At 42.1% G+C, this 24,252-nt stretch overlaps 1 protein-coding gene across 2 annotated transcripts in view; it reads left to right on the top strand.

Moving 5' to 3' along the window:
- The window catches only part of KCNG3 (potassium voltage-gated channel modifier subfamily G member 3), a 33,465-nt gene extending 9,565 nt beyond the window's left edge, over nucleotides 1-23,900 (top strand). For both annotated transcript variants that reach the window (XM_066266999.1, XM_066266998.1), the window contains exon 2: nucleotides 22,953-23,900. In XM_066266999.1, the coding sequence (XP_066123096.1) occupies nucleotides 22,953-23,598 (646 nt within the window). In that variant the 3' untranslated portion in view covers nucleotides 23,599-23,900. The remainder of the gene's footprint in view (nucleotides 1-22,952) is intronic.
- The last annotated feature ends 352 nt before the right edge of the window (nucleotides 23,901-24,252 follow it).

The raw sequence follows: 24,252 nt of genomic DNA, 5'->3' as shown, positions 1-24,252 counted from the left end.
GAGAGGAGAGAGCAAGAGAAGGGGGAGAGGAGCTGGAAGCATCAACTCTTTTATGTGCCTTGACCAGGCAAACCCAGGGTTTCGAACTGGCGACCTCAGCATTTCCAGGTCCGCGCTTTATCCACTGCGCCACCACAGGTCAGGCAAATTTTTTAAACTTAAACTATATAGGTAGGTACATTCCTTATCGAGGTAGCGCCCGCACGTGGTATTTTGTGGAAGAGCCACATTCAAGGGGCCAAAGAGCCGCATGTGGCTCACGAGCCTCAGTTTGCCGGCCAGGGCTGTAACCAACTGAGCTATCCAGCCAGAGCAGATCTGATGTGTTTTAAAAACACCAGTGACTACTAGGTAAAGATGGATTGCAGGGACAACAGCAGAGATGGCAAGACTTGGCAGGTGAAAGAATGTGGGGCTTGATCTAGGGGAGTAGCAGTGAAAATGGTGAGAAGTGATTGGATTTGGGTAAAAATGTGGATTTTGCTAATGATGATGCATCTGCCAGTACTAGGGCAGTGTGCAAGGTTTCATTTACAGAGTGAAGTGGTGTTAGGACCCAGAGACAATGGGGTCCCTCTTGCTTAACTGTCTTGGCCCACACGTGGTGAGCTGGGAATCCAGGTCTTTTCTATATAGGGTTTGCTTCCCATTTTGGGTATTGTGAGGAGAAGGCTCTGGAAGAGGGAGTTCCTGAGGGCCGCTGGGAAAGGGATCATGTACCATTTTCCTCTCTGTACTGCCAAAACCATCTCACTGAGAGGACTGCCCCTTCTGTGAAAGTTCTTTGGTGAAGACATTCACAACATCCCTTAATGAACAGTTCTGGTAACTGATCTTAGAAGGGTGATGTTCTTAATGTTCTATCTGATTGATAAGACAAACTAAAGATTTTTCAGGCAATTTGCCTTCTAGTAACATTTGAGTATCATTTCAACACTGCCAAGGAGATTAATGTTCTTTTGGTATTTGAACATACAGTCATCTTTTAAAATTACTGAGCATTGCCGACTGTTTCATAAAAAGATGCTCTTTGCTAGTCAGAAGTTTGAGAAAGAAGGGGAGAGGTAAAGTCGTTGTCCTTTTTACCTTTTGGTCCCTTTTCCCCTTGAAAACCTGTCCCCTCAGTCAGTCTCAGCAGCAGTGTTTTCTTTGGAGTTTTAAATCTCTGTGGCATCCAAAGGTCTTGCTGTAATTTTAATCTTTTTTTTTTTAGAAATTATTTCTAACAGTTACTTCATGTCAGAACTTTGATCTTTAATTTGTATTGCTTTGTGTTGTGGTGGGAAGAATTTGAGATGTAAAGATGTTAACATTTCTTGTAGTGTTATTTTAAGCCCAGGTTTAAAAAATGAAATTATCACAATGAAACACCAGGTGATGGAAATTTAAAAGCCAACTGCATTATTTCTGTTGCCTTGTAGGCCAGTATTACATAAATCCCAATAGGTTTTTAAGTACTTTAAAATAAAAAGCAATTTTTGAAACTGAAGATGGAAGTCTCAGTGGTTTTACTTTGCAGATATGGTGGATATTTTCAGAAGCCAGTAATTAATAGATCTCTGATAGTATTGAACATAACCCAGACCTCGCTTAAATTATGTTCTTTCACAATGGACTATTTTTTTTAATATGTATATAGGGTTTTTCTATCTGCTGCCAATTTTAGAGGTCAGTTGAAACTTCTTTTGTTAATACTTTTTCTTTAATCAAGGTGCTTTTTCTCCCTCCCTTTTAGTAAGCAAGTCATCGTCACCATTTTTCTCTTAATTTTTCAAAAGTAAAAACTTTGGCCTGACCAGGCAGTGGCGCAGTGATAAAGCATTGGACTAGGACGTGGAGGACCCAGGTTCAAAACCCGAGGTCACTGGCTTGAGCACAGGCTCATCTGGCTTGAGCGTGGGGTCACCAGCTTGAGTGCAGGGTCACTGGCTTGACCGTAGATCATAGACATGACCCCATGGTCACTGGCTTGGGCCCAAAGTCCTGGCTCGAGCAAGGGGTCATTCATTCTGCTGTAGCTCACTGGTCAAGGCACATATGGGAAAGCAATCAATGAACAACTAAGATGCTGCAATGAAGAATTGATGCTTCTCATCTCTCTCCCTTTCTGTCTATCTGTCCCTACCTGTCCTTCTCTCTGACTCTCTCTCTGTCTCTGTCAAAAAAAAAAAAAAGGATGGATGAACCCTGGCTGGATAGCTTGGTTGGTTAGAGCATTGTCCCAGAGCACACAGGTTGCCAGTTCAATCCCTGGTCAGGGCACATACAAAACAAATCAATGGCCCTGTCTCTCTCTCACTTCCTCTCTTGCTAAAATTGACTAAAAGTTAAAAAATATAAAACCAACGAGTGAAACCCAGCACTACTCTTTATTAATAATAATAGCCATTATAATAATGCAATTGATAATGAATTGAATATTACTATTACTAATATTTTAATAGCAAACATTTGGAAATAACCTCCTTTAAAAAACATAACAGCATTTTTTTTATTTATTCATTTTAGAGAGGAGAGGGAGAGACAGAGGGAGAGAGAGAGAGAGGAGAGACAGAGAGAGAGAAGGGGGGGAGGAGCTGGAAGCATCAACTCCCATATGTGCCTTGACCAGGCAAGCCCAGGGTTTCAAACCGGTCACCTCAGCATTTCCAGGTCGACGCTTTATCCACTGCGCCACCACAGGTCAGGCCAGAACTCACTTTTTAAAGTGCACAATTCAGTGGCTTTTAGTACAGTCACAGAGTTGTAGAACCATCACCATCCATACTGTTTTTCTTTTTTAATTTTTATTTTATTTATTCACTTTAAAGAGGAGAGAGAGAGAGAGAGAGAGAGAGAGAGAAAGAGGAGAGAGAGAGACAGGGGGGAGGAGCAGGAAGCATCAACTCCCATATGTGCCTTGACCAGGCAAGCCCAGGGTTTCGAACTGTGACCTCAGCATTTCCAGGTCGACGCTTTATCCACTGTGCCACCACAGGTCAGGCCACCATCCATACTGTTTTAACCAGTATGGTTTGGTGGTGTGTTTGAAGGAGTATAAAATGTTTAGAAAGCTAGAGCCCATGAATGGCTCTAAGAAAGGGACACAGACATTTTGGGTAAGCAGATGAACCAGACAAAGCAACAGGCAAAATATTTGTGTTTGAATTAATACCTTCGTGAACTGGTTGGTTCTGTTGGCGTGTTTGGAATAGTTATGCATTTTTAGTGATTTTCTTAGCTTGAGAGTAGCAAGGCCTCCTCAACTTTTGCCTTTACTGACAAGGGAAGTGTATAATCGAGGCAACCATCTGATTTTATTAGGCAAAAAGATGTCAAAAGGAAGAGGCTATGGTGGAAAGAAACCAGAAATCGAAGCTAGGAGACTACCCTGGACAATTTATTCACTGCCCTGCTCTGGGCCTGCTCCATCATCTGTTAAGTGGGGATACCACACAGAGGGTCAAATGAGAGAGTGAAGACCAAGCCCTCAGCAGGAAGCTAGACTTTCTTAGCTCTGTCTTTCCCTGTCTTGGATACCTTCTCATTGTCCATTTTTTCTTGAGGTTGCATGTAAGTATGTCTTAACTTCTTTTTAGTGTAGAAGTTCTTTGAGAACAGAAATTCTGTGCTTCGCAACACATAGTTCAATACTTTACACATGGATATGCATTCAGTATGCACGTGCACGTGTGTGTGTGTGTGTGTGTGTGTGTGTGTAAAGTGAGAGGCAGGGAGGCAGACAGACTCTCCCGCATGTGCCCCAACTGGGATCCACCCAGTAAGCCCCCTACTGGGCAATGCTTTGCCCATCACTGCTCCATTGCTTGGCAACTGAGATATTTTAGTACCTGAGGTGAGGCCATGGAGTCATCCTCAGCACCGGGGGCCAACTTGCTTTAATGAGCCATGGCTGCGGGAGGAGAAGACAGGGAAAGGGAGGGGTGGAGAAAGCAGATGGTTGCTTTTCCTGTGTGCCCTGACTAGGAATTGAACCCAGGACGTCCACATACCAGGCCAACACTCTACTGCTGAGCCAACCAGCCAGGGCTATAGATATTTTAAAATAAATTATATACATGAAGGATCCATGCAAATACAGCAGCGTTTTCATTTCTTTCTTTTTTCTTGAATTTATTGAGGTGACATTAGTTAATGAATTTATGTAGGTTTCAGATGTATAATTCTATAGTACATCGTCTGTATATTGTACTGTGTGTTCATCACCTAGCATCTTCATTTTTTTTTTTTTAAATATTTTATTTATTGATTTTTAGAGAGAGAGAGAGAGAGAGAAGGGGGAGGAGCAGGAAGCATCAACTCCCATATGTGCCTTGACCAGGCAAGCCCAAGGTTTCGAACCGGGAACCTCAGTGTTCCAGGTCGGTGCTTTATCCCACTGCGCCACCACAGGTCAGGCAGCATCTTCATTTTTGATAGAAGACATCTCATAAATTGTCTTCAACCTACAAACAGGTTATATTTTAAATAATCAATTACAAATAGGTTTTATGGCTCCCCCGTCATTTATACATTAATTTCAACAAACATTTTTTGAGTAACTGCTAAGTATCTAAGACTGAGGTGCTGGAGATATGGCAGCGAACGAAACAGAGCCCCTGTCCTCAAGAACCATTTATTCTATAAATAAATATGTCAGAGATGGAGATAAGTACCATAAAGAAATAAAGTAGAATGAAGGGTTTATAGAGGTGGCTGGGGAGATAGCACGGAGCACAGTAATGCAACCCCCTGCCATGGTCTATGGGGGAAATAGCAAGGAGGCAGTGTGAGAGGGAATTGGGGGCTAAGGTGGAGAAAAGCAGATCTTGGACAGCCTTAGAGATGCACCAACTTAAAAGGATTTATTTTTGATAGTCTTCTTTTTTTAGAAAAAGAAAACAGTAAGGACTTTGGATTTGTGTCTATATATCGAATGTGGGTTTAAAAGCAAAAGCTATAATTTGACTTAATTTTAAAAGCTCACTCTGATCCCAGTGTGGAGGCAAGAGTGGAACCAGTGAGGCCCTTAGGACCACCCCTCCACCTTGACACTCCAAGGGCTGCCTCGAGTGGGGTCCGGGCAGTGACTGGCCGTGTCGGTCCAGGTCGTGGTGGCAGCTTCTCCTTTTTCTCTTCCTGGGTAGAGATACTATTGTAATTGGCCAAGTTTGCCGTTGACATCTTTTTAAAAAATTTTTTCTACATTCTTGACAAGGGTCTCTACTTGTCCTCACACCCTGTTGCAGCACTGGTGGTGGTCTGGAGAAGGGGTGGGGAGACTGTGGTCTGCAGACTGTTGGGGCCCACTTCCTGTTTACATACAGTCCCTGAGCTAAGAATGTAAAAACCATTTTTAAATGGTGAAAAAAAAAGGAGGATACTGTTTTATGACTCACAAAAATTATCTGACATTCAAATTTTAGTGTCCATAAATAGAGTTTTACTGGAGCATAGCCACACTAATTCATTTACATATTGTCTATTGAAGCTTTCCAATTATTTCAGCAGGGTTGCATAGTTGCAACAGAGACCGGATGGCCTGCAAAGTTTAAAAGTTGGTATTACTATCTGGCTCTCTACAGGAAGTTTGTCACCCGCCTGGTCTAGAATGGTTTGTCACAAGGCCTGGGCCTTCCCAGCTGTGCTCCCTCAGGCACATTTCTTTCTAAGCCTGAGTTTTCTCGTTTTTAAAATAAGGATAGCCATTGTACCTATGTTTCGAGAATTGAGGATCCAGGATTTGATTACTGATTCTTGTCTTCTAACCAGCCTGATGCCAAACTTTGCCCTTGGGTCTCAGTGAGGCCCTCAGTGAGACTCACATTGTTCTATACCACTCACAAAAATTAGGGGATACTACATTTCAAAATGAATATGAAGCTATAAAATATCCCCTAATTTTTATGAGCAGAATATTTTCCCAAAGAACTTTCCCTAACCACAACACACTTTTCAGTCATAGGAGTTCTGGTGCATGGGAGCTTTTACTAGGATTTGTGGTTGGTGCATGGGGGCTTTTACTAGGATTTGTGGTTGGTGTGGAAAATCAAGTACTAGTAAGTTAGGGACTGTCTGTATTGGTTTCAGATTACAGAGTCAAGTTAACCAGTTCACTCTGGGTGAGTACACATGTAAGGTAGGTGGGAAGGGAGGGATTCACCAGATAGGTCCTGGTAAATTGGGGACTGTGTTTTTGTAACATATTAAAAGTTTGTAATTTTACAGGAAATAAAATGGGAAGTACATTTCCAAAAAAAAGAAGTGAGTTGTATTTATTACTATACAGAATACTTTAGTCACCTTGAGGCATGACCCAGACAGCCCTCGCCCTCCTTCTCTAGAGGCTCCTGCACATTGGGAGGAAGAGCCAGAACCACTGATGATGAGGTGAGACAGTGCTGCACAAGGGAGCACGGGTGTGGGGGCAGAGCTGGGGCAGCCTTGGGCTTCATGGAAAGACTTCTGGCGCAGCCTCATTGAGGTCTACACTGCACTTCCCGAGCGCCAGGCACAAGAACACAGTGGAGGTAGTACCAAACTGTGTTAGGAGGCTGTATCTCTGCCACCTCAGACAGTGAAAAAAAAAGTTTCACCTAAGAATACCGTTGACAAAGCAATCAAACTTATTAATTGTATTACACCCTGACTTTTAAGTCTGTGTTTTAAAAATCTGTGTGATGAAATGGAAGTTGCAGAAAGCATTTGTGCTGCAGACGGAAATACCATGGCTGTCTGGAGAAAAAGCGCTGGAGAGCAGTTGGATGAGTTGCAAGCTGAACCAGCAGCTTTTTCATAAAACACCATTTTATTTGAAAGAATGACTGATGAACTGTGGTTATTTAGACCTGAGTGAGTACTGTATACAGCAGACAAGGTGAGTCTGCCACTTCAAGGAGAACAATGGACACTGTTTATTGCCCATGATAAAATTAGAGATTTCAAGTGAAAAACAGACATTCAGAAAACCTGAATCTGCCATTGCAGATGTGCTTGCCAGCTTTCCAATACTTATTAACGTTTCTGATGTGATTGACGGTGACGTTAATCAATGTGCTTTGTAAAATATCATAGAATGAAATGCGTTAACATTGGAAGGTCTGCATCATTCAGTAACCAGTACATCCTAAGTGACTAATACTTGATGTTACAAAACTATGCCGAGGCAAAAGATCCACTCTCAGTGTTAGAGGGACCAATGGATTTTAATGTAACCAAACACCAAAAGTTCAGGGATATGATTTCAGTATCCACATTGCTGCTAACCTTTAAGAAACTACCACTTTATGAGTTTTGGTGAAGTATCAAAAAAGTATATCCACATTTATCAGAAAAAGCTATTAACATGATCTTCCCTTTTCCAGCCACGTTTTTGTGAGGCTAAATTCTCTTCATATACTTTAAAATATAGCATAACATGATTAACGTGGAAACAGGATAATTCAGCTGTCCTATATGAAACTCGACATTAATGAGATTTGCAGAAAGGTAAAAGACTGTCACTTTGCTCACTTTGGGGGGGTTCTAGAAAAAATACTTATTTTTCATAAAAAATATGTCATGTATATGTAATAGATTTGTTGTTTTAGATTGAATTGATAAATAAATATTTTTAAACATCCTAGTTTTAATATCTAACATGGTAAATATTGATAGAGATAACCTACCTAAACCAAAAGCTCCTGAGGGCCTCAGTAATTCTTAAGTGTAAAGGGATCCTGAGACCAAAGAGTTTGAGCACCACGGTTTTTTTGGGGGGGTTTTTTGTTGTTTTTTTTTGTATTTTTCTGAAGCTGGAAACGGGGAGAGACAGGCAGACTCCCGCATGCACCCTACTGGGATCCACCCGGCACGCCCACCAGGGGGCGACGCTCTGCCCACCAGGGGGCGATGCTCTGCCCATCTGGGTCGTCGCTCTGTTGCGACCAGAGCCACTCTAGCGCCTGGGGCAGAGGCCAAGGAGCCATCCCCAGCGCCCGGGCCATCTTTGCTCCAATGGAGCCTTGGCTGCGGGAGGGGAAGAGAGAGACAGAGAAGAAGGAGAGGGGGAGGGGTGGAGAAGCAGATGGGCGCTTCTCCTGTGTGCCCTGGCCGGGAATCGAACCCGGGACTTCTGCACGCCAGGCCGACGCTCTACCACTGAGCCAACTGGCCAGGGCCGAGCCCCACAGTTTTAAAGGCACTGGTTTCTAAGCTCTCAACTTCAGCATATACACTTTCACAAAACCAGTCTGCTTGAGAACTTGCCTGTGGTGAAGGCAGCGGCCTTTCATAATTCCTTCTTCTGTTTTGTAAACAGCATTCCTTTTACCATCCCGAGTCTTATTAAGTAAGGTGCATTGTCTCAGGGTGTAAAAACCTATGGATGCTAATGAACAAGACCACTCAAAATATTTTTCTGTTAACAATCTTGCCTTTGCCATTCCCTGACAGAGTTATTTGACAACAAAACAAGGAAGATATTGGTAAGAAATACTGAGAGAATCAGTAAGATCAGAAAGTATTCAGGAGTACTGTCTTTCAGCCAAGCAGCAGGCTTATAACAATGCTCAATCATTTTTTCTTTCTTTTTAAAATTATAATCCAGGCCCTGGCTGGTTGGGTCAGCTGTAGAGCATCAGTCCAGCCTGTGGAAGTCCCGGGTTTGATTCCCAGTCAGGGCACACAGGAGAAACGGCCATCTTTTCCCCCTCCCCCCATCTTTCTCTGTCTCTCTCTTCCCCTTCCTTCAGCCATGGCTCGAATGGTTCAATCAAAGTTGGTCTCAGGCTCTGAGGATGGCTCCAGGGCCTCATCTCAGATGTAAAAAATAGTTTGGTTGCTGAGCAGTAGAGCCGTGGCCCAGAGGGGCAGAGCATCGTCTGGTAGTGGGCTTGCCTGGTGGATCCTGGTTGGGCACATGCGGGAGCCTGTCTCTGCCTCCTTGCATCTCACTTAACAAACCAACAAAATTATAATCCAATACTACTTTATTTTCTTTTTCTTTTTTTATATTAATCATCTTTTTCTTTTAGTTCTCCCCCTCCTCCCCAACCCCCAAGCCTCTATCCCTCTTTTGCCTTCTCTGTGGTGGTACAATTCAAAAGTGAGAAGGTTGTCATAGGGAAATGTACTATTTACACATCATTTGAATTGAAAAAATAAATCAGTCTATTCCTTAAGAAAGCACATCTGATTTGAAAGATTGGTTGGACAGTGAGGATTGACTTTGCAAAGTCAATAACACAGCGAGCATCTTCCACAAGCTGAATAAGCTAGATGTGCAGTTCCAAGGTTTTGATGAAAATATATTGAAAGCACATAAGATACAAATATTTAATAAAGATGTTGTATTACAGGGATGTACTGTAATATTTTAATATCCCAACCCTCTCTAGTATATCAGATTTAGAACTTGGGCCTCCAAGTAGAAGAGTAACGTGTATTTAGCAGTCACTGCATAAGTCATGGTTTGAGTGTTATTTTTTTATGCAGACCTCGTAGGAAATGAGAAAGCAAATGACTCTAGTTATGGGCAACAAATCTGTTGCTTGTTAGGTAATTGTCTAACAAACTTGAAGAACATAACTGATTTTACAAGCAGATAAATAATAAATAAATAAGTTTGTTAGTGTATTTTTAAAAAATTTATTGATTGATTTGAGAGAGCGAGAGAGAGTGATTTGTTCCACTTAGTTGTGTACCTATTGGTAGCTTTTTGTATGTGCCCTGACTAGGGATTAAACTTGCAACCTTGGTGTGTAGGGGCGACACACTAACCAACTGAGCTACTCAGCCAGAACTATTGGTGTATGTTTCTAATGAGAGTTGGTGGGCTGTATCAACCTGTGGTGGCACTGTGGATAAAGCATCGACCTAGAAATGCTGAGATCGCCGGTTCGAAACCCTGGGCTTGCCTGGTCAAGGCACATATGGGAGTTGATACTTCCAGCTCCTCCCCACCTTCTCTCTCTCTGTCTCTCTCTCCTCTCTCTCTCCCTTTCTCTCTCCTCTCTAAAATGAATAAATGAAAAAAATTAAAAAACCCACTATGGTATTTGTTAGACACTTTTAAAAACTGATGTAACAGTTTGATTTTTTAAATGTTAATATTTATAACATGCCAGAATTTACATGCTTTGTATCTATATATTTTTTTGTGACAGAAACAGAGAGAAGGATAGATAGGGACAGACAGACAGGAACGGGGAGAGATGAGAAGCATCAGTTACCAGTTTTTTGTTGTGAGACCTTAGTTGTTTATTGATTGCTTTCTCATATGTACCATGACTGGGGGGCTACAGCAGACAGTGTGACCCCTTGCTCAAGCCAGCAACCTTGCATTCAAGCTGGTAAGCTTTGCTCAAACCAGATGAGCCTGTGCGACCTCGGGCTTTTGAACCTGGGTCCTCTGCGTCCCAGTCCAACACTCTATCCACTGCGCCACTGCCTGGTCAGGCATTTTGTATCTATTTTAACTTAAAAATTGTCAAGTGTCAAAATAAAAATGTCTGAGGATGATACATAGTTTTTCTAAATTCTTTCAAGGATCACGTGAGCCAAAAGTTTGGGGACCACTGTGTTCAGGTGGGCTAGAGGCAGGAAAGAGCTGTAGGTATGGTTTTGGGGCACCTCATTGCTATGGTGTTATGAAGTTTCAGGAGATGGTCAGGGAGGGCCTGTCAGGTGGGGCAGCAGCTCCCTCAGTGACACAGTAAGTAACTTTACAGGAAGGGCACAGGATGCCAAGGAAGCATTTAAACCCTGAATAACAACACTGAAATACCTGGGAGACAACATTAAGTTTTGGCCATGACAGGAATTTATCCACCCATTTATTTATTAATAATGTACATTAATTTATGATCACCAAGAATATGGTTGTGTGATATAGTGTAATACATTTTGAAGAAAAACAGAAACATTTTCATTTGTGTCACTTTAAAGGAAACTGAAGCAGTGTGACTATTCTGCACATCACCTTGTGAACACCTTTGCATGGTGCATATTTCCATATTTCCTTATGTGCAGAGGATGGGAGTAGGTGAGATAAATATCACAGAGCTCCCCACCATGTGCTCAACAGCACATGAATTGCCTTAGACAAAGCACTCTGAGGTTCTTAGTGTGTCAGGATACAGGGAAGGCAATAGAGAAGTCAAGTGGTTTACTATGTGTGGGTCACAGACACGAGAGAGAGTTGGGAATCAGTCTGGGCCTGGCTCCAGAGCTTGTGCACTTGGCTGAAACTCAGTTGCTTTCTATGTGGCAGCAGCTTTGCCTTTAGGTGTGTCAGTGATGTGTGGGGGACTCTGACTCGCATCCCAAGAACTAAATTAAGGACCACATTGGATTTAATTGATAGTTATTTTTACACATGTCATTTAAGAACAAGAAAATGGAAGAGCAGCATTTTCAGTCTCTATAAAGATAAAAATAAAATTTTACTAGGTAACGGTACAAGATATACAATGGGCTTTTAAGATAAATTGTCCCTATTTCTCAATTAATCTGTATAGTTTATTTAAATGTTGGTGTTTTAAGGCATAACAGCAAATGCTCTGAAGAATTTATTTTTTTTAAATATAAGCAACTATTAAAAATAAAGCAAAACTTAAACATTAAAAAATGTTTAAGGCCTGACCTGTGGTGGCGCAGTGGATAAAGCGTCGACCTGGAAATGCTGAGGTCGCCGGTTCGAAACCCTGGGCTTGCCTGGTCAAGGCACATATGGGAGTTGATGCTTCCAGCTCCTCCCCCCTGTCTCTCTCTCCTCTCTCTCTCTGTCTCTCTCTCTCCTTCTCTCTCTCCTTCTCTCTCTCCTCTCTTAAATGAATAAATAAAAATAAAAATAAATGTTTAAGTGGTGTAGTGGTGCTGTGGATAAAGCGTTGACCTGGAATGCTGAAGTTGTTGGTTCGAAACCTTGAGTTTTCCTGGTCAAGGCATATACAGGAAGCAGTTATAAGTTGATGTTTCCTGCTCCTCCTCCCCCTTTCTCTCTCTCCTCTCTCTAAAATCAATAAATAAAATCTTAAAAAAAAAAAGTAGAATTCCTGCCCTGGTGGGACAGCTCAGTTGATAAGGGCATCATCCCAGTGAGCAGACTGCCTGTTCGATTCCCAGTCAGGGCACATGCGGGGACAGATCAATGTTTCTCTCTCTCTAAAATCAATCAATATATATTTTTAAAAAAATACAATTCCTTATGCCAGTCAAAATTTGTTTTCCTTGACTACAACTACCAAAAACTTAAAAAGCAGAACAAATCAATCTGTGAAATAAGAGAAGCACATATTTTAAAAGGTGGAAGGGGATACTATGCGTAAAACTATTACAAAGTCTTTCAGGCATGCAAGAAACATAAATTATAGCACAGTGAACACCTGTGTACCCCCAACTTAAAAAATACAAGGTAAAATTCCAGTTGCATTCACTGGGTGCTTTCCCATTGAAATCTCTTCCTTTTCCACCAAAAGAGCCACTTTCCTGACTTTGATATTATTTCTATGCTTTTTTTTTTTTTTTTTTTTTTTACAGAGACAGAGTCAGAGAGAGAGAGAGATAGGGACAGACAGACAGGAACAGCGAGAGATGAGAAGCATCAATCATCAGTTTTTTATTGCGACACCTTAGTTGTTCATTGATTGCTTTCTCATATGTGCCCTGACCGCGGGGCTATAGCAGACCGAGCAACCCCTTGCTCAAGCCAGCGACCTTGGGTCCAAGCTGGTGAGCTTTGCTCAAACCAGATGAGCCCGCGCTCAAGCAGGTGACCTCGGGGTCTCGAACCTGGGTCCTCCGCATCCCAGTCTGACACTCTATCCACTGTGCCACCACCTGGTCAGGCATTTCTATGCTTTCTAAAAAATATTTTTAAAAAAATAATTTTTATTTCTTCGTTTTCACACGAGAGGAAGGGCGTGAGAGACAGGAACTTCGACCTGTTCCTGCATGTGCCCTGACCAGGCATCGAACCAGCAACCTCTGTACTTCAGGATGATGCTCTAACCAACCAAGCTGTCTGGCCAGGGCTATTTCCATACATTTAAAAATACTTTTTCTTTGAAGATCTGAATGGTTTTATTAAGCAATTCATGGGTTAGCATCCCATCTAGCAACTAGAAACGTATACCCTAAAAATACTTTTTTTTGTATACTTGCATATATACATGTATGTGTCTACACATAAAATACAGGGTTTTATATATTATTTTTGTAAAATGGTATCAATGAAATCTGCAGCTTGCTTTTTTAGCTCAACTTGATGTTTTTGAGATTTGTGCATGTTGGTATCTGTAGCTATAGACTCTTCATTTTAACTATAATGTAGTAAGCATTGATTTATTTGTTCTTCTGTCAGTGGAAATTTTGCTATTACTGTATGTAGTGCTGCAATTAATAGTTTTGTTCATGCCTCAGTGCACATGCCTGACAAAGTTCTTTAATGTATCTCCTAGGACTGGAGGTGCTGTATTGAAAGGGATGTACGTCTCTCCTAGATGTTGCTAGTAGCCCTGCAGAGTAGTTGTGCTGATGACTTCTTTTACCAGTAGTAAGAGTCCTGTTGTTCAGTCCTTGCCATTTCTACATGTTGTCAGACTTGAAAACTTCTGCTAATCTGCAGAGGTGGATTTAACGGTGGATGCACCGGGCACACAGCCTGGGCCCCGACTTCTGAAGGGCCCCACAAAACCCCAACTTTATACTTTTTTCTTTTTCTTTTCTTTTTTTTTTTTTTTTTCATTTTTCTGAAGCTGGAAACAGGGAGAGACAGTCAGACAGACTCCCGCATGCGCCCGACCGGGATCCACCCGGCCCGCCCACCAGGGGCGGTGCTCTGCCCACCAGGGGGCGATGCTCTGCCCATCCTGGGCGTCGCCATATTGCGACCAGAGCCACTCTAGCGCCTGAGGCAGAGGCCACAGAGCCATGCCCAGCGCCCGGGCCATCTCTGCTCCAATGGAGCCTTGGCTGCGGGAGGGGAAGAGAGAGACAGAGAGGAAAGCGCGGCGGAGGGGTGGAGAAGCAAATGGGCGCTTCTCCTGTGTGCCCTGGCCGGGAATCGAACCCGGGTCCTCCGCACGCTAGGCCGACGCTCTACCGCTGAGCCAACCGGCCAGGGCCTTTATACTTTTTTCTAATGACACTAAGTTTGGTTTCATATATGCAATTTTAACATTAATAGTACATAATATTTTTTATTTATTTAAAAATATAGTTAACATGTATTTTTATTTTCTCTCTCTCTCTTTTTTTAATGGACCCAATATTTTCATCTGTGCCCAGGGCCTCAAACGACCTTAATCTACCCCTGCTAATCTGGTTGGTGTGAAATATCTCTTTTTTTAAAAAAAAAAATTGATTTTATGGATATAATTTACATAAAGTGAAATGCACCCGGTTTTTAAATTTTTTAAAATTTATTGATTGATTGAAGAGAGAGGAAGGGAAAGAGAGGGTGTACAATTCAGTTGGTTTTTATTGTTTCACAGTATCATGCAACCATCAATCAACACTGTTCCAGAACCTTTTGATTACCCCAAACTCCTACCTGTTGCTGCTCCATAGCCTCCCCTCCAGCTCTCCCCTCACAACCACGACTAATCTGCTTTCTCTCTCTATGGATTTGCATATATTAGACATGTCAAACAAACGTGGTTATACAATATGGCGGAGCCTTTCGTGACCAGCTTCTTCCACTTAACATCATGTTTTCAAGGCTCATCATTGTGCTAGCACGTATAGGCACTTTATTCCTCTTTCTGGCTGAATGTGTTGTATAGTTATGCCACATTTTGTTTATCCATGCATCAATTGATGGACATTTGGATTGTTTCCACTTTTTTTTTTTTTAAAGAGAAAGTGACACAGGTTTTTTATTTTTTTATTTTTTTATTTTTGTATTTTTCTGAAGCTGGAAACAGGGAGAGACAGTCAGACAGACTCCCGCATGTGCCCAACCGGGATCCACCCGGCACGCCCACCAGGGGCGACGCTCTGCCCACCAGGGGGCGATGCTCTGCCCCTCCGGGGCGTCGCTCTGCCACAACCAGAGCCACTTTAGCGCCTCGGGCAGAGGCCAAGGAGCCATCCCCAGCGCCCGGGCTATCTTTGCTCCAATGGAGCCTTGGCTGCAGGAGGGGAAGAGAGAGACAGAGAGGAAGGAGGGGGTGGGGGTGGAGAAGCAAATGGGCGCTTCTCCTATGTGCCCTGGCCGGGAATTGAACCCGGGTCCCCCGCGCGCCAGGCCGACGCTCTACCTCAGAGCCAACCCGCCAGGGCCTGTTTCCACTTTTTGACTTTTATGAATAATGCTGCTATGAACATTTGTGTACAAGTTTTTATGTGAACATATGTTTCATTTCTTTTGGGTGGATTCCTAGGAATGGAATCGTTGGGCCTTGTGGTAATTCTGCATTTGACTTTTTGAGGAAAGTTCATTTCTTTCTGTAGTATTTCTTTACATGAATATGCCACATTTTGTTTATCATTCAACAGTTAATGGGCATTTGCACTGCTTCTTTAGTAATGAATAAACCTGTTATGAATATTTATGTACAAATATTTTTGTGGACATATTTTTTCCCTCTTGGATAAATACCTAGGAGTTGAATTACTGGGTCATAAGGTAGATGTATGTTTAATGTTAAATATACTGACAGACTGTTTTCCAAAGTGGTGGTACCGTTTTATACTCCCACCAGCTGAGTGTAGGAGTTCTCGCTGCTTCACATCCTCAGTAGCTCTGGTGAGGCGTTGGCAGTGTTGTCAGTCACTTTGATTTTGGCTATTCTAGTGGGAGTGTATGGTATCTCATTGAGATTAATCTGCATTTTCTTGATGACCTGTAAAGTTGAGCATCTTTTCATATAAATTTTTGCCATATGGATTTCCTGTTTGTGAACAGGAAATTTTCTATTTGTTCATATCCTTTGCTCATTTTTCTTTTTTTTCCCCTTTTACTTTAATGATTTGATTATACATCCCAGTACTGATTTCTGTCAATTATGTGCATTATAAATATCTCCTTTCTTACCGTGGCAGGTCTTTTGATTTTGCTTATAGTGTTTTTGGGTGTATAGAAGTTATATATTTTAACATGGGAAATTTTATCAATACATTCCTATGGTGTATGTGTTTTATTATTATTTAAGAAAATATGCCATAGCTGCAGGCCACTGGCTTAGTCTAGAGCTTGCTTATAAAATAAGATAATACAATAGTGATGACCAATTTGTGGGTCCTGAATAATAATAGTAATAATAATAATATATACATAAAAGTTATTTTAAAAATCATAGATAATAATACTTGAATACATTCCAATTGTGAAAAAATCAGCTATTCGTAGATATGCTTATAGTTTTAAAAAAATCCATTCCTCCCTTTACAATCCTCTACCTGCTAATCTCCCTCTTTTTCCCTGAATAACCACTGTTAACAATAAACCTGGCTTCTCCTCTGAGTACAGATGTACCTATAAATATGACATGGTATATTTAAATTTTTTTTTTTTTTAATTTTTTATTCATTTTAGAAAGGAGAGAGAAAGAGAAGGGGGGAGGAGCAGGAAGCATCAACTCCCATATGTGCCTTGACCAGGCAAGCCCAGGGTTTTGAACCGGTGACCTCAGCACTTCCAGGTCGATGCTTTATCCACTGCGCCACCACAGGTCAGGCCTGACATGGTATATTTAAAGTGTCAGCCTCATAGCAGTTATTTCAGTAAATGGTACCCATGATTATTGCCATCAAATCAACTTTGGGCTTCAATTTACTTTTCCATCTTTATTATCTTTGTCACCTGCTACCTTCCTTAGGCTTTTTTTTTTTTTTATAACTTTTTAACTGTAATTGCATTTACTACTTCATATTTACCCAGCACCTTCCAGGCTTTGCTTCTACTGGCCTTTCCAAAATCCAGGGTGAGAGAAAAGTAAGTTTACAGTTGTGAGTACACAAAATAGAGTTTATTCATGTTATTATTTATTAGTTATTGTATTATTTTCTTTTTGTGTATGTGTGTGTGGCAGAGACAGAGAGAGTCAGAGAGAGGGACAGATAGGGACAGACAGACAGGAAGGGAGAGAGATGAGAAACATTAATTCTTCGTTGCGGCACCTTAGTTGTTCATTGATTGCTTTCTCAAATGTGCCTGGACTGGGGGGCTACAGCAGACCAAGTGACCCCTTGCTCAAGCCAGCGACCTTGGGTCCAAGCTGGTGAGCCTTGCTCAAACCAGATGAGCCTATGCTCAAGCTGGCGACCTCAGGGTCTCGAACCTGGGTTTTCCGTGTCCATTCCGACACTCTGTCCACTGCACCACCGCCTGGTCAGGCTTGTATTATTTTCTATGCAAACAATTGTAAACCTACCTATGCCCCACCTGTAATTAAAATGCCACTTTATCAATGAAGCCTTCCATCATTCCTCACATAAAGGAAAACTAACCTTCTGAATTTAATGTGCATTAATTACAACGTTTATCATTGTCTACATTTTATATTTGAATTTATATGGATACTGTTGTTGTAGAGGAGGGGATATCTTACCTTACACTACGTTGTAAACTTTTAAAAGCTAAGTTGTAACTTTTGTTGTTTTAAAGTTTTTATATTGAAATAACTTTATACTCACAAGAAGTTGTAAAAATAGTACAGAGAGTTCAGGTCTACTCTTCATCCAGCTTCCCCCAGGAATAACATCTAACATAACTAGTTCAGTTCTCTCTTTAATTAATCTTTAGAGGCCTCCTGGTGGCTCTGTAGAGCCTGGCATACAGTAGGCACGCAGCAGCTTTATTGCTTGATGAATAAAGTAGTGTGCTGCCTGAGCTTAGAACCACATCCAAATTAATAGATTGTCATCCTATCCTTACTCCAGGACTGGCTAGAACTGGCCTATCTCACGAGGCCCAGACTGAAGTCAGAGAATTTTCATGCTTCCCTCTGTGAACACTTCATTTACCTACCAGGCAGAAAGAACGAGGAAGGATTCTGGAATACATGCCCACATCAGAGATTTATTTCAAAATAATGCACAAGGAGAGAAGAGGGTGCGGGTGTGGAATTGTCTGTAGGCTGATGGTTGATGGGGCTGTGTACTTGTTGGTTTATAATACCATTCTGTCTTCTTTTGTATGTTGAATGTCCTCAATTCTCTTTCTCAAAAGTTAAAAAAAAATGTTGTCACATTGACAAAGCAGCATAACCATTTCTTTCTTGGGTTTTAGAATTCATCTCTACTAAGTCACACACTACTAAGCAAGGCAGAGTTCCTAGCAAGATAAATGTTACTGGCATACTTTATTTTATTGTGCCTCCCTTGATTGTGCTTCATAGGTGTTGCATTTTTTTTTACAAACTGAAGGCAAAACCTTCCACCAGTGAAAAGATACTTGCTTTGTTCTGGCGATCTGGGACCAGGCCCACAGTATCTCTGAGGTATGCCTGTACCTCAGGTTTCATCAGTTGGCGTTTTGAGGTTGAAAATAGAATTGATTATGCCAGGAAGAGTCAGAGGTCAGGATTATTTGTAGTAATTGCCTGTGAGTTTTCATGAAAGCACACTGGTCATTGATGGAGAGTGATATGCAAGAAGTAGCCCCCTGCTTTAGCAAAGCAAGTGTGTGGTCCTTGGATACACAGTCAAGAAATTGGTTGTTTCTTTGTACAGGATCATTGGTCCCCGTTTATCTGTTAAGGAAGTATATGGATCTGGTGCCCATGTTGCCAAAACAGAGGTCAGAGGAACCACAGAGGAGAAACTGCCATGCAGTTAGGGAGTAGGAGCCGGGTTTACTCAGGCAAGGGAGAGAGCTCCATGTTCCTGTCTGTCTGCGGGAAAGTGGAAAAAGCAAGGGCAGCCTAGTGCAGGGTGGAGAGATCCTGCAGAATACTCAGATGCTCTCTGACATTTTCTGTCTCATTTCTAAAAAATGTCAGTTTTGATTTTTAATGGGTTCAGAACCGACAGTTTGAAAAATGCTGCTGTTTGACACGTATCATTTAATATTAATACTATCAGTGAACCTTGTCATAAAATCATTAGCATTTTCAAATGTTCCTTAGCACTTCAAAGCCCAGTAGCTCCAAGCTCCATTACTGTGCCACTTTACATGTGCCACTGTAATTTCTTAGTTGTGTGACCCTGGAATGGAGGCATAAGTTTTTTAGCCTTAGTTCTGTTTTTTTTTTTTTTTGTATTTCTCTGAAGCTGGAAACGGGGAGAGACAGTCAGACAGACTCCCTCATGCGCCCGACCGGGATCCACCTGGCACGCCCACCAGGGGGCGACGCTCTGCCCACTAGGAGGCGATGCTCTGCCCCTCCGGGGCTTCGCTCTGTCGCGACCAGAGCCACTCCAGCGCCTGGGGCAGAGGCCAATGAGCCATCCCCAGCGCCCGGGCCATCTTTGCTCCAATGGAGCCTTGGCTGCAGGAGGGGAAGAGAGAGACAGAGAGGAAGGAGAGGGGGAGGGGTGGAGAAGCAGATGGGCGCTTCTGTGTGCCCTGGCCGGGAATTGAACCCAGGACCTCTGCACGCCAGGCCGACGCTCTACCACTGAGCCAACTGGCCAGGGCCTTTAGCCTTAGTTTTATCATCTGTAAGATGGAGATCGTTGGGGAAATACACATCTCATAGAGTTTTTGAAAAGGATTAAATGGGATGATGCCTGTAAAGTGCTTAGACCAGGGCCCAACTCAGAGGCTTCAATAAGTGGTAAATACATTTACTAACCATGAATTCACGAACTTCCATAGGTTTGGGCCTCAACAGAATCAAAATAGGCTTCAAAAAAATCTGTTGATCGCTAGTCTCCTGTTTAGTTCTTCTTCCCTATTTGTTTTCTTATGGAAGTAACCTTCAGGAGGACCCCGTTGCTGGCTGTAGTGCTCAGTGAAACAGCACACCATTTTCTGGCAGTTGTGGGTGGTGGTGCTGGCGAGAGTGCCATTCGGAAACAAGGGGGATTTTGGCAGGCTTGGCTTTCGCTGTTGGAGACTGCCTTGGCATAATCCTAGGTGAGAGAGGGATGCCTGGAGTTTCTCACTGATTCATCCCTCTAGTGTGGAATTCTGGCTAAACTGCATCTGACTCAGGGGTAGGCAGGAAGAGCCCAGGGGGCCTGACTAATGAAGAGTTTACCTCTTTGAAATTCCCATACTGAGGGATTATTCTGCACCGTTTGAATTTCCTTTTTTTTTTTTTTTTTTACTCTAAACAACTTTGTCTGCTGGTGGAAATAATTAAACAGGAAATTTTCTGGTATTTCAGGCATACTTAAAATTTTTACTCTTCTTCATTTAATAGAATCTTAGGATTTTATTGCTGGGGGGACCCGTAGGAGATCAGTGCAACTCTGCCACTTGAGAGGTGAGGGTTGTCCTTCAGAGCGAGAGTGGGAGCAGGTCCTGCACTCTTGCTCATGTTAGTTGGAGAACTGGTGACATTTTAACCATTAGCCACTCCAAGGAAACCATTACTGTCACTAGAGTGTACGGATCTGACTGTATTCACCAGTTGCTTACCTAGGATAGCAACCAATTTAGAAATCTCAGTGGCTTAACACAACAAACACTTATTTGTTGCTCACATGTCATGTCTAATCAGAGTCAGGCTCTCCTCTGCATAGACATGGAGGGACTTGGGCTGATAGGGGCCCCACCATCTTGCGGCCATTTAGGACACAGACCTGCCAGGCTGCTGTGCGGGAAGGGAATCGGCACCTTTCTGTGCTGCTTCTGCCTGGAAGTGATATAGAGTCATTCTGCTCACAGCGCATCTGTCAGAACCGGTCCTATGACCCTGCCTAACTGCAAAGGGGCTGGAAATATGGGCAATAGATGGAATATTGACGAGCATTACCAGGGAGAAGCAATATGTGGTAATATCGTAGTTCCCCATGTATAAGGCGCACCCTTTTTCAAAAACTTTGAAGTCTAAAAACTGGGTGTGTCTTATACAGTGGTTGTAAATTTCTTTTACTTGCATTTCCCGCTGGAGGAGTTGTATGAATTTTATGATGAATAAAACTTGGGTTCAATAACTTTATGTAATACTTTTCCCCCCTAAATTTCAGACCCCAAAATTAAGGTGTATCTTATACATGGGGAAATAAGATATTTGTTAAAACTATATATTGGGAAAAAAAGGCAGCTTCTTATTCTCTAGATCTATCAAGTTGCACTTCTCTCCCAGTTCTCTAAGCCTCCAGGTGCATAGAGGCCATCATGGCAACAGCTCTTACCGAGAGTCAGTCTGGTGGGGGCAGGGAAGCTGCTGCCCTCACAGGGTCACAGGGCCCTCTAGGAAAGTGGCAGATAATACAGTAGAGAAACAGTGGAGGCAGCTGCTACTTCATCTGCTGACTTTGTGTGGTAGGCTGAAAAACACTCCCTCTTGGTTTTGGCCCAGAGATACTGTTTTTCCACTTCTGGCCTCTAGAACAAGAAGAAGATAATTTTCTGTTGTTTTAAGCCACCCAGTCTGTGGTCATTTTTTTTATAGCAGCCACCGGAAACTAACACACTTGGTTCCCAATTTCTTGGTGCTCAGTGGCTATTGCTCTTACGGCTAGTCCCCGAAGGATTCGGTAACAGGAATGAAGTCTGGGAAAGTGGGGCGAGAGTGAGAATTTTCTTTATATCCTCTGTTTTTACTTTTTCAGTTTAAACTATGTGAATGTACTACCTATTCAAATAATAAATAAAATTAATCTGTGCAGCCCTGCGAGGCCTCCAGTAGGGAGCATGGTTCATTTGGCTGTTCGTTTCCCTGGGCGACATCCAGTGGAACTGGGGTTCTGTGACTCGCCCAGGGCGGAATTCTCTTTCAGATGTTGCCCCGCAGGCCTTACCATCTCTTCTACTCCGATTTCTTCTCTTTCTGTTGGACTTCTGATGTTTGGGGCTCAGTCAGTGATGGGAAAGAATCATGTGGAGGAAAATGAATGATGGTGCAATAATTACAACTTTTAATTTGAACCTAAAAATGTAGTTTAATTAAAAATGATCTCAGAATTACCACTCATTCCGGGTCAAGGGCTCCTGACCGCTGTGCTGAGATTTCATTTTCTCGCCTTGGAGACTGACTGTAGGCAAGGGCCAGAGAAGCCAGGGCCCCAGGCTGGTAGCTTCCGCTTACAGAGTACAAGCCCGTGATGGCGGCATGTTAGGTAAATATGACTTTCAGTTTCAGCGTGTGCTGGTGCCGTGGGAAGGCTGGGAAATACTCCTCTAGCTAAAATGTGGCATTATATTTTTAAAAAGCATGTTGCATAAAAATAGCTGTGGAAAACAAACAAACAGGTTGGGTCTTTGGGAAAACACAAGTGATTGTTTTGTTGCAGCGCAAGAGGCAGTCTTCCCCCCCACCCCCGTGACGCTTGGGGCTGGTGGGCTCTGCTGGTGAGGGCACAGGCACCCCTGCCTTGCCCAGCAAGTTGGCGCAGCTTCAGTGTCCCCCACACGAAGCCCATAGGAAAATAAGACAGAGTCACATTGGAGGAAATGATATTGCGTTCACTCTTAATTTGCCAAGAAATATATCACTGAAAACTTGGGTATGTCCCCTGTATAGGAATCAAGTCCTCTGACCTATCTCATAGTTGACATTACATGAGAATCACTGTCCTCACAGAGTAAGTAGCATTTCATATTGTGGTTAGCCGAGTGTAGGTTTATTTCAATTCACCAAATAAGAGATAGATTTTGAAGTGTTAGTGACAAGCAAAAAAATAAAATAAAATAAAGGTATCACATACAGTATAAGTAAGAACTTTGTCAAGTTCAATTTTCATCTGAACTGTAATATTTGTTATTCTGTCGCGTGCTGGTGGGTCTGATGGTGTTGGTAATGCTGTCTGTTCTTTATGTTTTCTGGAATAAGTAACTGAATTAATATGTCAGTGTAGTACTATCTGAAGAGCTCTAAGAGCTATTAAAATGCTTAAAAATAAAATGATCAATCCTTCTTTTGTTCTCTTGACAGGATAATTGAAGCTATCTGCATAGGTTGGTTCACTGCAGAGTGCATCGTGAGGTTCATCGTCTCCAAAAACAAGTGTGAGTTTGTCAAGAGACCCCTGAACATCATTGACTTACTGGCAATCACGCCATATTATATCTCCGTGTTAATGACAGTATTTACAGGCGAGAACTCTCAACTTCAGAGGGCTGGAGTCACTTTGAGGGTGCTTAGAATGATGAGGATTTTTTGGGTGATTAAGCTTGCCCGTCACTTCATTGGTCTTCAGACACTTGGTTTAACTCTCAAACGATGTTACCGAGAGATGGTGATGTTACTTGTCTTCATTTGTGTTGCCATGGCAATTTTTAGTGCACTTTCTCAGCTTCTTGAACATGGGTTGGACCTGGAAGCATCCAACAAGGACTTCGCCAGCATCCCTGCTGCCTGCTGGTGGGTGATTATCTCTATGACTACAGTTGGCTATGGAGATATGTATCCTATCACAATGCCTGGAAGAATTCTTGGAGGAGTTTGTGTTGTCAGTGGAATTGTTCTATTGGCATTACCTATTACTTTCATCTACCATAGCTTTGTGCAGTGTTATCATGAGCTCAAGTTTAGATCAGCTAGATATAGTAGGAGCCTCTCCACTGAGTTCCTCAATTAATGCACTCCATAATTAATTGCAAAATCAAGTCTTGCATACACTTTAGTAGAAAGAATTGATGCTTCTTCATGTGTTTCTTGCTTAGTAAGCACTGCAGTGTGGTACCATCATCATCTTGGTAGGGTAAAAATTATCCTTCCCAGCTGAAGGGATAAAATAACTTACTTATTATGGAGTAAACAGGATTGAGACTGCCAACGAAAAATAATTATTTCTAGAGTTAATTTTAGTATCTTGTCTCCTCCTTGCCTTGAAGTTACACTTTTTGTTTCAAAGGGAATGTTTCAAATTTGAACTTTTTAAAATGGAAAGCTATTATTTTCCAAATGTTTTTCCATCTTATGAATTCAGAAGAAGCTTGGAAGTTACGGTATTTTTTGTTGGAGAGTGACATTTTCATTTCTAAATGTTTTATAATCTCTCGTATCAATGTCAGAAGTATCCTGGAAACATATGTCACATGCAAAAACTGTTTAACAAATACTTGAAAAATTTGGCTTAATTTAAACTATATAATGGAGCTAGACACAAGCAAGAAGAATATTTGGAAAACTTTCCAGTGTATTTCTCAATTCTTGGATTCATTTTTCTTCCCATTATTCATTTTATCATGCAGCTTCGTGGAAACTTGAGTGTATCGTCATTTTTTTATTT

The sequence above is a fragment of the Saccopteryx bilineata genome, chromosome 3, assembly GCF_036850765.1.
Source record: "Saccopteryx bilineata isolate mSacBil1 chromosome 3, mSacBil1_pri_phased_curated, whole genome shotgun sequence".
Taxonomy (NCBI): Eukaryota; Metazoa; Chordata; class Mammalia; order Chiroptera; family Emballonuridae; genus Saccopteryx; species Saccopteryx bilineata.
Note: the sequence above shows the minus strand (reverse complement) of the source record. Positions and strands in the feature narration are given on the sequence as shown.